General features: G+C 28.4%; 1 protein-coding gene across 1 annotated transcript; it reads left to right on the top strand.

Moving 5' to 3' along the window:
* The first annotated feature begins 900 nt into the window (after window positions 1–900).
* On the top strand, window positions 901–5,992 carry LOC132935754 (uncharacterized). The gene is made up of 3 exons (XM_061002367.1): window positions 901–1,185; window positions 5,427–5,692; window positions 5,760–5,992. Exons 2-3 carry the CDS (start codon window positions 5,445–5,447, stop codon window positions 5,944–5,946), a joined length of 435 nt encoding a protein of 144 aa, XP_060858350.1. The 5' UTR covers window positions 901–1,185; window positions 5,427–5,444; the 3' UTR covers window positions 5,947–5,992.
* The last annotated feature ends 10,371 nt before the right edge of the window (window positions 5,993–16,363 follow it).

The following is a 16,363-nucleotide window of genomic DNA, read 5'->3' as shown; positions in this document are numbered from 1 at the left end:
CACACTAATAATCATTTACAACTAACACATAGACCCCGGGCGGCTATGACAAGATTAGGAATTGCCGAAATGTTGCTCCTTAAATAATGACTGTAGCGAGGCCCCTTACCATCTGAATTATTCTCGGTAGACTGTAATTTATGAATTTACCTAATTCTGCACAAACGCATTCATATACAATAAACGAAATTTCTAAGAATTATTGTTGTAAAAATTATACTTTTTTTAGTCAATAGTTAATACATATTACAGCAATAGCCATTTAGGTATATATTATATTATAATATATACGTGTATCGTATGTGTAAAAATTAAAGATATACCATACCATACTGCGGCATACGGGCATATTGTAATAATAATAATAATTAATAAATACTAATAACAAATAAGTAAAATTATATGATATCATTATATTGATATAATTACAAATCACACAGGTACATTTCTCATTATAAAATATTTTCGCCATAAATAAGTTATTTATTTATTTATAAATCAAAAGATTATATTTATTTCGGAATTTTCAATTTCGTATGTTTTTGGTACCTATTACATAATTCTGTTAATTCAGTACCTAATAATTTAATTCTATGTATAGAAAAGCTATTGGCTATTTCCTGTGTTCAATAATATTTATGATTTTTATTATTTTAAACCATATTACTGCTGCGTATTTATCTAGATATTAAATAATAATAATAATAGCTCTACGGCTATTACTTAGCTCCACAGCCCGTTATACGCGGCGGCAACCGGCACAGAGTACAGCTCCCGCGGCGACCGGTCTACGCCTTCGTCGACAGCCACCACAGCGACACCGTCGCTCTCCCACCACGCCGCGTTGGCACCTAGCGGGACGGGAAGGCAACTCGTGCAAACCGAGCACGGCGGTCGGCGACCCTTCTCTAGTTATCCAGCCGTCCGACCGGTCGCCCGCCAGTTATCACTCCTCGTCCGTCCGCTGAAGTCGAGCGTTCCGTCGTGACGGTAGAGTGTTGGCACAACCCGCGTACTAAAATATTGTATTACGTCTTTTGTGTTCGCCATTGACTATTCTCCTCGAGCAAACGTCCATTACGGACCTAAACCGTTTACCATCGAGTTTGTGTTGTGTTCATTTTCGTGAGCGTCACCTTCTCCCGCAACCACACAAACTGCGACCGCCGTACTACCCGTGTCAAGGTAAGAACTACAAGGTCATCTACTATAATATAACCGCCATAAGAACTGGAATTCATTTTGTCGTGTCCGATTCGATATTTTAATATTTCTGGACATTTTCTGCGAGTCGCGAACTGTGTTCCAAGTTATACTTAAAATAATAAAAATTATAACGCCGTGACGCCCATGGTATTGAATTCTCATTTCTCGACTCTTAGACAGTAGTCGTATGCCTATTTTATACTGGTTTACTGAAATCGATTACGATTTCAAATGTATTTAATGGTTAACTTTGATCTTATCGCCCATGTCATTTTAGATAGTCGTTGTTCATAAATTTTCTCTGTTACAGTCAACTGTCATCAGCATAGACGTAGCGTGTTGATTTTTTTTGGGGGCTATAGCCTTTTTTTTTTGTGGTATCAACGACGCCGCCGCAACTGCTTGCGAATTACTTTGTATAAGGACTTTAATGGTCCAGGTACAGAACATATTATATTCTACACATATAACTATAGAAAAATATAAAGGAACAAAATATAAAAAAGACTAAAGAAGCACATTATTAAGTAAAATATAAATAAATAATATACCATACATCATATTATTATCAAATACATATTTTGTATTTTAATTAAATATTTAAAAAAAAAAACATTTTAAATAGGAAATTATTACTATAATTATAAGGTTATAGTTATATTATTATTATATTATTATATTTTTATAATTACTATATTATAAGGTTTAAACGTCAGCTTTTTTGCGCAAATATATTAAGAACCTCTTCAGATGTAATATTATTAGATAAGTCCCTTTCAATATGAAGTAACGATATATTTGAAAATCTATCGTTAGACATGTTTTAATTCGTCGCATTACCGAATTTTTTTGTTGATTTCTGATACAATAGCATTTATGTCAAAATCATCTTTATTAATACAATTCTTCATAATTATAATTTCAGCTTTAAGTTGGTCTTTATCAATGCATAAAGCAATCTAAAAACAAAAACCTTATATTAACATTAATATAATAATATATTTTCATGTATTTTACTAACCTAATGTTCAATAAAATGTAAACTTTCATCATATTTTAACTTCATAAAGTTATCAATACTATGTCCAATTTTCAAGCTTTCTGTTGAAAATCTGCTTCTCAAACCTGATAAAACACAGTCAAGTATCCTCAAATAACCATTAATTTTTCAGTATTCAAACTTGGTATCTTCATCATTCATTCCTTCATTGAGATTGAGTTCATCTACATTAACATAAGAACATTCAGCACCAGTAGTATTACTAACATAATAGTTTCGTAAATGTGTTGTTTATTTTCTTTTACGTTTGGAAACCTGTGAAGTATTAAATTAAATATATAAAGATATATTATAACATAAAATATTTCAACATAAATTCTCTATTACGGTTAAAAACTATCTTTTCGTTCTAAAATAAAATATGATTTATAAATATTTTTAAATAACCTTTAGCTGGAATTTCTAATGAAATGTTGAACTCTTTAGCTAATGCTATAATTCCTGTCCACACATTTTTACATTTTTCTGAGTAACGGTCATTTTCAAATATTTTTATAATACTATTGATTAAATTTACTGATTTTCCCAAAGTTGCTTTTTTCTCTTGCATTAGGTTACTAAGAATATTGATTTTTGTTAAAATATCTTCAAGTATAATTAAAAATACTATAAAATGTCCTTTTTTTATCATAGCTTCAATTCCTTTTTAATTAAAAATATAATATAATGTTAATAACATTTTATAATTAATTCATACAAAATTACAATGAAATATCAAACAGATCATATACCTATTGCTTGTGCTACATCTAGATTACTGTTAGCATCAATTTCTTCTCTCAAAACCTGTAGTATCACTTCAAAATTATCTTTAACAGCTTTACAGTTTTTATACCTGCAAACCCAGCGAGTATCAGAAATTTGAGTAATAGAAGATGCTTTAATGTCCATTTTTAATAACATATCTTTTAGTTTTTTATTTGTAGATGGTCGTGAGAAATATACGTATAATGCTTCTAGACTGTTAAAAAAATTTTTTGCATACTAAAAACAAAACAAAGAATTTAACAGGAAATAATTAATTTATATTTTATATATTTCAACAAAATTACCTCAACATTCTTGCATATGTCTACTACAACTAAATTTATTCTATGGGCCATGCAATGCGTATAAATACCGCATGGGTATCGTTCAAGAAGTTTACTCTGGACACCATTTCTTTTAGCACTCATAACACTCGCTCCATCGTAGGACTGTGCAAATATTGGTATATTTTCCAAATTTGATTGCTCAAAAAATTGAAAAATAGTATTAACAAGTGTCTGTGCATCTTGTTTTTCAGACTCATCCATAAAACCAAGGAACCTTTCATAGACTTCTAAATCTTTTACACAACGTACACATATAGACATATATTCTACTTTATGACACCTGTTAAAATGGTAATAGTATAATACATGATTTAATAATATATGAACAAGTAGTGTCATGTACCTGGCATCGTCAACCATAATAGCAAAAAAAACCAACTGATTTTATTTGAGAAATAATATTAGTTTTTAAAACATCACTGCAAACATTTATCAACTCATTTTGAATGTCAGGACTTGTAAAATTAAACTTACTATCTTGTTTAATTTTAAATTGTATATCATGCTTAGCCATTAACTGGCAGGCTTCTTTAAAATTACCTAATATTGAATAAAACAAATTATTAAATAAAACTTTTATAATAGCGCTAATAACAAAATAATAACAAGCAGACGGTCAAATATAAAATACTACATTCCACACTTAGGTTTAATACCTTATTACCTTGGTTTAAAGAATCTTTTGTTTCATTGTGGCCTCTAAATGAAATCCTTTGATGAGTCAAGTATAAAACAATATCAATAATTTGTTTAAGATAGTTTCGGTTTTCTATAATTTCTTTTTTATTTTGCGCTGAAAAAATAAATGTGAAAACTGAGTAGTTTTATTAATTAAGTACCTATAGTACCTTATAGTTATTACATTTATGTAATTAAATTTAGTATTAATTTACCAATTAATTTTTTAAACGTAATACTAAATTATAGATACTATAATATGTTCTATGAATAATTTTTATATTTTTCAGACAATTAAATAAACATTTTAGATAACCCAATTAAAAAGTATAATATCTTTAATATCTTGTATTATTGTATCTATGATTAATAATAACTATAATATAATATTTACTTTTAAAATCGGTTGTTTTGGTCCAGAGTCTAAAATTCCAAGATCTAATTTTAAAGTTTTTACATCACCTGAGTCTATACAAGGTGATACAATTAGTTTTTCTCAACTGGATTCTTTCTCTGGATTTTTAACGAGTGGATTATTAATCGTGGTCTTTACTTTATTAAATATACTAAACATCGTTTAATCGTTGAAAATTGAGGGTATTTAAAAAAAAAAATTTGATGTTTAAATGCACTTTAACAAAAACGAGAACACCGTGAAAACTTATTTTGCCATAAAATAATCTGCATATTTAGTGTAGATTGTAGACTGTAGTTAATAGTTATACCATTATACTGGATAGTGTTTACAAGTTTGGCGGATTTACCATTAACGAATACTCTCGTATCGTCAACGACGTCAACGCTGTGTTATTGCCGTCTATTTTTAACCTAAACAGTAAACATGATAATTGATAAGTATTTTTCCAGAAACACCGATGGACGGCGATAACGTCATTATAGTCTTCTGATGATTATGATTTATTAATTTATAATATAGAAGATAGAACTAGGTATATACCAAAATATTATTATTGTTATTGATGTCGAATGCCGATATGAAATTGTAATGTATAAATAAAAGAATAATTTAAAATTTGAATTATCAAATATAATATTCTTCGGATATCAAAATAAATAATAGAAAATGTTTTCAGTTCCCACATATGGATGTATAAGACAGTAAACTATTACACAAGAATTTCTGGGGGGGCTTTGTAGAATTCTGGGAGGGCTATAGCCCCCTTAGCCACCACCATTCTACGCAGAACTTATACTTGATTAACATGCCCATTAGCGTGAGTTGTAGCTTATCGACACCTACTATATAGCAGAGCTATTACCTAGTTTATAATATTGTTTTATTTGTTTAGATACTATTCCATAAAAATATTGATTTTAAGCTATTATTTTATTCCAAATACTTTTAAAGTTTTAACTTTTGTCAACAGAATTCCTGTACTATAAAGATGGCAAAAAATCCATTTATGACCTGTAAGTCACGTAAACGAAGAAAGAACAGAGTCCCACCCACTGCACCAGTAGAAAAGCTCTTTTGTCCCCGGACAATGGTGAGGTACGACGGATCCCACAGTGATTATCCTACTAAGTGGATTTGTAAAATGTGCCTTAAGGTACTTTTGAGTGAAGCAGCTGTTAACAATCATTTGACCAATTGCCTTGGACAAACTAGACAATCTAACCCAGCTCCACCTAAGTAATTGTTCAGCTAGTCTTATTTTTTCTATTAATTATAATAGTTAACTTATTTTTATTTTGTTCAGTAACGAAAGTACTCCTTACATATGCAAGTATTGCGAAAAGGTATTTTCAAGGGGTGTTACGCTAAAGAGGCATTTGGAAGACCATGAACAATCATCAAGCCGTCTTGACTCAGAACTATCTGACAACGAAGTTGAATACAAAGTGAAGAATATAAAAAAAGAAAAAACAAATGATGTTAACCACTAATCTGAGAATTAAAATTCATGCAATAAAATTGATTTGATTTAATTTAATTGTATTCGTATTATTTTTGATTTTGTATTAGATATTATTTTTATTTGACAATTCTAACACTAAGTTAGAGGACTTGTCAGGGACATTTATACAGCAGTCCCCAAAGTATCCAATTTTCTGTACTCATAAATAATCTTAAATCGGTAAAAACTAAATAAGAAACCAATGCTTTAAAAACAAGCACTAATTCAATAACACATAATATAAATTAAATACCTATAAATATATTGTTTCATTACTGTGAATAAAATAAAATTATTATTAATTAATTTATATAATAATTTACTCAACACTTATAGCTACATTTTCCACAATATTTTTACTAAAATTAGTTGAAGTTATCAAAAAAAAATATATAAATATAAATATACCATGTACTTTAATGTTGTAAATATATTATACCAGTGATATTTTTTCATTTATACAAGTCATTTTTAGTATACAAAATGCATATAAATAAGAATATATAGTATAAATAAATAAATAAAAATAAAAAAATACATTTAAATTATGTAGATACTATTAAATTAAGTACGTCAATATATTAAAATATATATAATATACAATATATAATATTTCGTTGTAATATAAAGTTTCGTCAAATAGAAGTTTGTTAAAGAGACTAGAGAGGTAGGTACCACTATATTTGAGCCCACAATAATCCATAAGTATTACTTACCATTTACTTTCATTAAACATATTATATTCATTGTTAAGTTTGTGGTATAAACATAGAAATAAAATAAACTATTACTAAACACTAAACTAGTAAACTATTAGGAAATAGTAAATACTTAGGTACTTAATACACAGTGATAGAGTGGTGGTATAGTCATACAAATACCCAGTGACTAAGATATCTGTCTACCTATAAGTGTCTGGTTGGAACTTATATTAAGTATAAAAAAATACTATTAATGACAGCTATAGCAATGTTATAAAATAACTACTCTCAATAACAATGAAATACGAATAATAATAACTTACTATTAGTAACAACACAAAAATATTGTTTAATGCGTTGTTAGGTACTGAGTGTCTGTGTAGAATGTAGACAATCATTAAAATATAAAAAGAAATATGAAGCTATAGAATTATAAACAATATTATAATGGTTTAATTTGGATAATGCACTTTTAAATTTCGTATTACACACTTCAATTTTCATACTATACACAATTTTAAGGACTGTCATACTGAATAAAAAACCTATAGGTATATAAATTATTATCGGTGTAACTTAATATTTTGAGCTATAGCTTTTAAAAGTTCTTTTAATAAATACAAAACAGATATTAAACAAAAACAATAGCTAATAATAAATTATAAAATAATAAAACAAATTGAATCGTAGTCAATAATATTATTAAAAATAATATATCTCACTAAGTTAGATGACTTGTCCGGAACGTTCATACAGAATAGAAAAAAAAATTACATAATTATAAAAAAACCCTACAGTTAATATAATAATATAATTCGTTATAATTCAGCAGTTAAGTCATCTATACGGTTGTAACAAAAATACAAAATACATAACATCAATAGAAAAACAATGGCGCGAAATAACGCGCCGGCGTTTTACGTAAAAAGAGACGCGAGGAAAAAGTGGTTTGCGCGTCGTTACATTTCAGAGGTGGTACAATCGATATAATATGTATATGTGGTTCGCCCGGGAAAAAAGAAGAAGCGTGAGTGCAGCAAAAACCATATATTCAAGTAAGTCTTTGAATTAGGTTTTCAAATAATAGTAAAATAAGCAAATAGGTAATTATTAATTTTTAAAATTTAACAGTTAACTCTTCATTCATTTCTGAAACAAATTAAAACAAAAAAATATGTTAACAAAAACAGGTAACTTAATTTTAAGTGTTTTTTTTTTTTGGTGCACCATTATTATAGATACTGGACCATAACATGTACCTTGGTCATAACATTTATTAGACATTTGAAAAATCAATATTATTATTATATTAATACAAATATAAAACAATCAGAATACTTTTATAACTTATAAACATAAAAATTAACTTATTAACATAAAAATCTTAAACAATACAATATAATGAGTTACCTACATACTGAAATAATTCTTTATGCAAATCTATATCACTTGTTCTATACATTTAAACAGAGACATGATAACTTTTTTTTTCTGTTAAAAACAATTTAGAACCAGTAGCAACTGCTGTTATTTGTAAAATATTAATATCAGGAGATTTTGGTAAAATTATATCTCTGTATTCAAATTATGAAACTGAATGTGTAGTTTTAAAACCAACACAATCTGGGGATTTTTGGTTAAACATTAAATGTGAATCATTTAAAAAAGGAATAAGGTTAAATTAAAAAAACTGCAAGTTTATGATAATCTTTAAGACAATGTTTATCAAGTATTAACAATTCAAATGGATTTTTTAAATTCACTTAAGATAACGCTGAATATAAAGTTAATGCAGACCGGATATCCATTTTTTTTCAAGAATTTCGCTGTTTGAGAATGGGCGTTATCATTCTATATTAATGTTTACGAACAAATTCAAATTTCAATTTTTTATTTTTTTTTTATATAAATACTAATAAAATTTTATTTGTTTTAGAAAGAAGCGTGAAAATTTAATACAAGGTTTCTGATATATTTTTACAATAGCAGTTGAAAAATATTAAAAATACAATGTCACAATTTTTTTTAACACCATTTAAAGTTCGAAATTTGACAACTTTTATCAAGTTTAAAATTTAAAAATGATTTTGTAGTTATAAACGTATAAAATGTTTAACTTTTATAGTTAAGGATTGAAAACTTACGAGAAGGTTTCAAGTAAGTAGGTTATTCTGTAACCAAAAAATCTCAAAAATATAAAAACACAATTTATTTTTATAGTTATTTAATGTTCAAATTTGGAGGATAAAAACAACAAAATATGCAAAAAAAAGCAAATTTATTAATTTATAATTTTTTTGGTCACTTACAAATTATTATATGTAGTTATTTAAGATTTGAAATAATTTAGTCGCTCTGATCAGAATCCAAATCAATTGATTTTACATTCAACGCTCGTTCGTTTATAATCGGCGATTAATAATCGCAGTAGAAATCGACAAAAATCAGCAGACACAAAAATTAGAACCAAATACCTAATACGAAATTATCGTAATAATTCGACTGTCAAAATTCTAAAAACACTTTAACCAAAAAATAATTTCATGAAATATGACCAATTTTGATTCAAAAACCGGTAAAAATGCAAAAAAGCCTCAAAAAAAAGCAAAATAAAATTTTTGATTTGAGTTCTCTATATCACGAAATACATTTTCAGCTTACTCTGCTACTTTTTAAGCATATCATAAGAAATAAGCAAATGTTATTGCAAACGATTCTATAGTTCCAACAATACGTCTCAACGATTACCTCGATTTGCATTCCGATTAAATATTTATTTTTTTTCCACAATACGTGTACCTACGAGGGATCGATCGAGGCACATTTTTAAAATTGTATTTAGTTAATTAAATATCTAAGTTGGAAATTCTGAACTTTTTTTGAATTTTTTACAATTTTTATTGCAATTTAAATTACAAAAATTCAAAATGTGGCTCGATCGTTCCCTTGTATATATTACGGACAATCCTAATATTTTTTCAGAATGAAAATCGTGATAATTTTCGACACGTATCGTTGGAATTCGAAATGGTAGTTTTCGACAAAAAAAGACGTGGTTGTGAGACCCCCTCATTAACAGCCATTAAGAGGATGCCACATCCGCGTGTGTTGTCTCCGTCTTACAAACTCGTAACATACCAAATTTATGCTCAGAAATTTAGGTCGTTAGCTTAAAGATTAGAGTGAATCGACCTATTATGAAACTTAATGGTAAGAGTATTATCTGTGTTTTGTTGCATTTTTTTTTACGATAATTCAGTTTATAAGTAAGTTATAGCGTGTATAATAAATGTAAATTAAAAATGCTCCTAAATCACTTTAAAACTGAATAATTGTAAAAAAAACTTCCAACTAAACACAGATAATGTTCTTACCATTAACTTTTATAATAGGTCGATTCACTCTAATTTTTAAGCTAACGGCATAAAACTTGAATTTCTAAGCGTAAATTTAGTATGTTATGCGTTTGTAAGATGGAGACAACACATGCGGGTGTGGCGTCCTCTTAATATAAAATAAAATATCCAAACTGACAAACCATCACCGATCAGAATCGTTTTTCGTGTACAATGATATCATATCATTAAGTTCAAATTTAATACCATCCAAAAATTGATAATTGTAAAGTGTATAGAAAATGCTAGTATTCAGTAAAAAATTCATGTCTCTGCGGTCTTTCGTTTTAGAGCTACATCAAAATCCAAAATCGTTTTTATCAAAACCCGTTTGTCCTTAATTTTTCTTTCGTGTTTTCTGGCGCTTTTGAAAACTACTTGGACATTTTTACATTTGACCCCCTTAAGTACCAACTAGATTCTCTCTCCAATCAAAAAATGTACTGTTGAAGAAAATCCAAGCATTTTTAATGTCCTAAAAAGTGATGACAGACACAAAAAAAAAGGTAAATAAGTGGATGTCGTTCTGCTGTACGGTAGGTTACAAGTGGGTTACTGTAATGAATGGTGTGACATTTGAATTCAATGATATAATATCATTGTATAAGAAAAATGATTCTGAGCGAAAACAGTCAGTCAGCCTATGATATTACCAAGTATATTTGATGATATTATTGTGAATAAAATAATTTATATATAACCTATTTACGTGGAGCCTTGTTTTAAATTTTCAATCCTTAGCCGTAAAAGTTAAACATTTTATACATTTTTAACTACAAAATAATTTATAAATTATAAATTTGATAAATGTTGTCAAAATTTGAACTTTAAATGCTTATAAAAAAAATTCTGCCAATTTTTTTTAAATATTTTTCAACTGCTATTAGAACGATATATCAGGAGCCTTATATTAAATTTTCACGCTTTTTTACCCAACAAATAAAATTGTATTGATATTTATAGAAAAAAAACTAAAAAAATTGAAAACTGACAATGGCCGTAAACAGCTCAAAAAGACTGTGACTAAGGATTTTTAATTTTTTTCATCTGCCAAACTCTGAAACAATAACCTAGGAGCCTGCTATTAAATTTTCAAGCTTTTTTACCTAACAGATAAAATTTTATTGATATTTATAGAAAAAAAAACTAAAAAAATTGAAAACTGACAATGGCCGTAAACAGCTCAAAAAGAGTCAAAATATTTTGTAAATTTTATGGTGTATAGAAAATGCTAATATAAACATTCAGTCAAAATTTCATGTCCCTACAGTTATTTGTTTTAGAGTTACACCAAAAACCAAAAAGGATTTTCTCGAAAACAGATTTTGCGTAAAAACTCCCGTTTTTCCTTAATTTTTCTTTTGTTTTTCACGTCGCTTGTGAAAACTACTGGGAAATTTTTACTTTTGACCCCCCCAAAGTACCAACTAGATTCACTTTCCTATCATAAAAGTTACTGTTGAAGAATATCCAAGCTCTTTTACTGTCCTAAAAGGTGATGACAGACACAAAAATAAAAAAAATAAAAAAAAACACACATCATTGTAAAATCAATACATTCAACGCTTCGCTCAGAATCTAAAACAAAAAAAAAATCCTCATTGTAAAATCAATACATCCATTGCTCCGCTCAGAATCTAAAAAAACATTTCACCTTGATATGTATTGTATTGATTTCTTAGTTTTCATAATTTAATAATTTGACGATTTGTTGAAACTAGCTTGTTGTGACTATAAGTTAGGATTACTGTTCTTCTTATGGCTGGTTGTCCGTCCCACGTATCTTTCGGACTAGGCCTACCGTGAGAATATCACACGCCGGATGTCCCTTACATAATATTATATTTATTATTATTGTGATTTGTGGTGTTATTTTACATAGCAACACAATAATATTTCTGTATATCGGGCTATATTAAAAGCGATTTATGCGTAAGCATATTATATTATCAATTGTCGCGCGTCGCCCGTGGTCCCGCTCACTGTTGTAAAAAATACTTTTTAAAAGTATTTAAGTTATAACTCTAATATTCTTAAAATAAAGTATTTAAAATACCACACAAATACTATAAATAGTAAAGTATTTCGGTAATACTCAAATACTTTTCAGAAGTATTTGAAATAATCTTCAAATACAAAGAAAAATTCTTTTTACTTTTTAGTTACGAAATAATTTGTTTAAATCAAAAATTTAATCAGTCATGTTAGTTGCACCACAACAATGAACTTTCCTCTACAGAGCTATATGTTAATTTAAAGCTATAATATTATGCATTTGAATATCCCATACCGTCATCGATCGTCGTCGACGACAAACGATATTGATAATTATTGATAACAATTTTTTTGGCAAATAGGTAGTAGGTACAAATAATAAGTAATAATATTTTCGTCTAATTAAATAATTATAGGTATAAACTATAAACTATAAAGTATAACAGCCGTTAAGCAGAAGATTTTTACATAATATATTTTTTGTTATTGACTTCAGCTAATAGTGATACCGACTACAGATGTATCTTTTCGATCTTTGTCGACAATAAACTGTCTTCTGGAGAAAAAAACTACTTTCCCTTTTTGCCCAAGAATATTATATAGCATTTTTCAGCCACATTTTTATAATACACACCTTGGAAACACTATATCTACATCATATATCTACAATGGGCCGCTCAATATTTTAATCCTATTTTTATAATATTTGGAAACTTTATTAGTATATAATAGTATAATATATATTGTAACGTCTCCTCTTCACCTGGGCTCTTACCCGTTCCGGTGTTGTTCTGTTTATATTAACGAGGTCTCAGAGACTCGACCTCGGTGTGTGATATTATTACTAGGGATCAGGGTTACCTTATGTGAAGCAAGTACTCAACGTAATGTATATATATATATATATATATATATATATATATATATCTGTTATTGATGTATTATTATTGTTTACTACAAGTTACTACATTGAAAAGTATACTTATAAATTATAACTCCGGGATACCGATCGGGCCATAGTGTGTTGTGGGTTGAGCTGGTCGTCCGCAGGTCCTCTTCAGGTCGTTGTCAGTCCTCGAGTTCCTCTATCGACCACCATCTATGACTCCTCATTCTTGACCATCCAACCATCAACCGCCGACCATATTCTATCGACTACCTCACTGTAGACTCTATCATAACTGACATACGCCAGGCGTCCAGGTCGGTTATTTACGCGATGTGAGCTAAACCTCGCGTCAGCATAATATATATTTCATACATATATACACATTTGTCATTTCTAACACTCAGTATATTAGCCGTGCTCAACGTAGGGAGTAATGTACGATGTCGATGACGATAATCGTTACAATATATATCATGTTGATTTTGAATTAGCTATTCATAAAGCTATAGAAAATGTCTGGCCGAATACAACAATAATTGGATGCCGGTTTCACTTAACTCAATCATGGTGGAGAAATATTCAAAAGTGTGGTTTAACTTCTTTCTATAAAGACGAATCTTCAGAAATTGGTAAGTGGATACGGTATACATTTGGTTTAGTATTTTTTAGTCTAGATTAAATGTCAAATTGTTTCGTTGTAGACCTACTATCTGACTGTCCAGTAAATGACAAATTAACAAATTACTGTGACTATTTAACCGATACTTACATATCTGAAGATACTTTATTTCCACCGAGTATTTGGGCATCTAATACGTCGGAATTAATAAGAACAACCAACGCGTGTGAATCTTTTCATTATTTTTTTAACAAAAGTTTTAATCATATTTCTCCACCAATAAGTGTCTGGTTAAGTGTTATAAATGAAATTCAAACCGAGGTCTACATAAAATTAAATAATATTCATTTACAAAGGTGTCCCAAAGATAAAATATTATAGATCAACAGAGAAAAATGAGGAAAAAATACAGCAATATAAAGCAGGAACAATTAATCAGTATGATTTGATTAAATCTGCAGTGTCATTTAACTAATCTATCTAATACTACAATATTAACAAATAGGTAATAATATTTTGACGATTTATATTTTTGATAAAAACTTACTTACATTATATAAAAATTATATAAATGTGCAATTAACAAACACAATACATTTTTGGGAGGGTAATAAAAGCCTCCTCGTGGTACTCTCTGGGTAATAGTAAATGGCTTTATAAAACTAATTTACCTAAATAAATAATTTAAATATAACAAATGTATTATTATGTTAAATATAATTTAAAGTAAGTGTTTTCCAAAGTGTGTGTTATAAAAATGTGGCTGAAAAGTGCTATATAATATTCTTGAGCAAAAAGTTAAAGTAGTTTTAAAATATTGGGGCGAAAAGCGAAAGGTCATTTTTGGGCAAACGGGGTCTTGCCCTATTTATCTATATAATATTATATATATATATATATATATACTAACCGTCCCTCCCGGCGTTGCCCGGGCATAAGTCACCTTTGTAACTTTCGTTACCCGTCAAATGTACAAACTCTATATGACTCAAACTTTGTTCAATGCCTTATTTAATATTCGTTGTGTGATGTTCTAGATTTATCTTAACTTTTCTGTTGCCTGGAATAAAAATTCTTATTCGGAGCAGCAGATCACGGACCCTGTGCTGTTTGTTCTAATCAAATATTTATAAAAAAAAAATTGTAATCGTAGAAACATAATAATATCAAGCATAAATCATATTATTGTAAAAAGTTAACTATACTAAATTTTAATTTATTCTGTATTTATAAACATATTTTATTAGCTAAATTGATTTCTTCAACAATAGTTTAATTATTGTGATTTAAATACGATTTAGCTGATTTATTAATTTTCTATAAATAGTATTCTTTCTCAATATAGTTTTCGAACTTTTTCTAGACTTCTTATCAATATTATAGTATTGGTTTGCATAATTTTAAAAGCTTCTAGACATTTGTATGTTTGAGTGAGGGGAATCAAAAAAAAACATTAAATAATGATGCATTTTTAATTTATGATTATTATTTTTGATAAAAAAAAAATTAAAATATGTTGAAATCACTGGGAACCGCTAAAAAAAAAAATTACCCCGTGCTGTTTGTACGAGTAAGTGTATTATTTAAATAAAAGTGATACCAAGTTTGTCGTTTTTACTTAATTCCACATAAGATGGACTAATATAATCAATTAATACAAAATCCTAACCTAACCTAATAACCGTAATAAAATCCGATGAATAAAAAAAAAAACAAATTTAATCCTTTTTAAATTATAGCCTATATTCTTCCCGGAGGTCTAATCTACACACGAAAATTAATTTATATATATATATATACATATATAAATCAGTCCTTTCATTCGTAATGTTTCGAATCCTAGTTGCATTACGGCTTTGACATGAAGTATTTTACCGTGGCATGGTATTGTAAATGAGAATATCGGCATAATAAAACAAAGTCGTACGTAGAAAATGCGTGATTGTGTAATTATAATACATTTATTTTATTTTGTTTTTTGTTTATTTAAATAGTTGTTATTGATTACAAAAAAAATTATAATCGTGGACAATTTGCGACAACATATCAAGTAGGCAATTCACCCGATATAAGTCCAACCACCTTGGTAGACAATTCTATAGAAAATTCGATTTGATACATCCTTGTCCGAATAACTTATGGCCACCAACAATAAATAAATACTAATTAGTAATGTCTACTAATTATTTCTCCTATAACCATTATAGCAACCATTTATAAAGAGCAATTTCCATCGTCAATCTCAAAATCCCTGTTTGAGCACCTCTCCAGGTCGGACTTAATAAGTCCAATTGTCAATTTAAACCATTCAAGTACCCACTCAAGCGCACACAACAAATATCATTGAAATCGGTCCAGCCGTTTAGGAGGAGTTCAGTGACATACACAAGTACAATGTACTTTATTAATATAAAGATAGTACATTGTATAAAGTACGGGCATACAATTGTTTGTATAATTACCGAGTAAATATTGAGTATTTACACAATAATCTATAAGAACGGTAATGTTGTTTATACGGTAATTGTACGGTAATTTTGTCATATTTTCTCCGATAACTAGGTATCAAACATTGGCAACGCTAGTGCGACGACGACGACGACGACGACGACGATGGCTACCGTGATTCTGAATTTAGTATAAATGTCCATTAAAAAGTTCGCACTTTTTCATTTATAGCTTAATTTTTAAACGTACGGTTTTGATGATTTTTACAAAACTACGTTCTTCACAATATTTCTGATGTTTTGGAGTTTTTTTGGTGTTGATTGATGCAATAGAAAATCAGTTGTGACGTATAACAAATT

The sequence above is a fragment of the Metopolophium dirhodum genome, chromosome 1, assembly GCF_019925205.1.
Source record: "Metopolophium dirhodum isolate CAU chromosome 1, ASM1992520v1, whole genome shotgun sequence".
In the NCBI taxonomy this organism is placed as follows: domain Eukaryota; kingdom Metazoa; phylum Arthropoda; class Insecta; order Hemiptera; family Aphididae; genus Metopolophium; species Metopolophium dirhodum.
The sequence above is the reverse complement of the archived record's forward strand: the minus strand, read 5'-3'. Positions and strand labels throughout refer to the sequence as shown.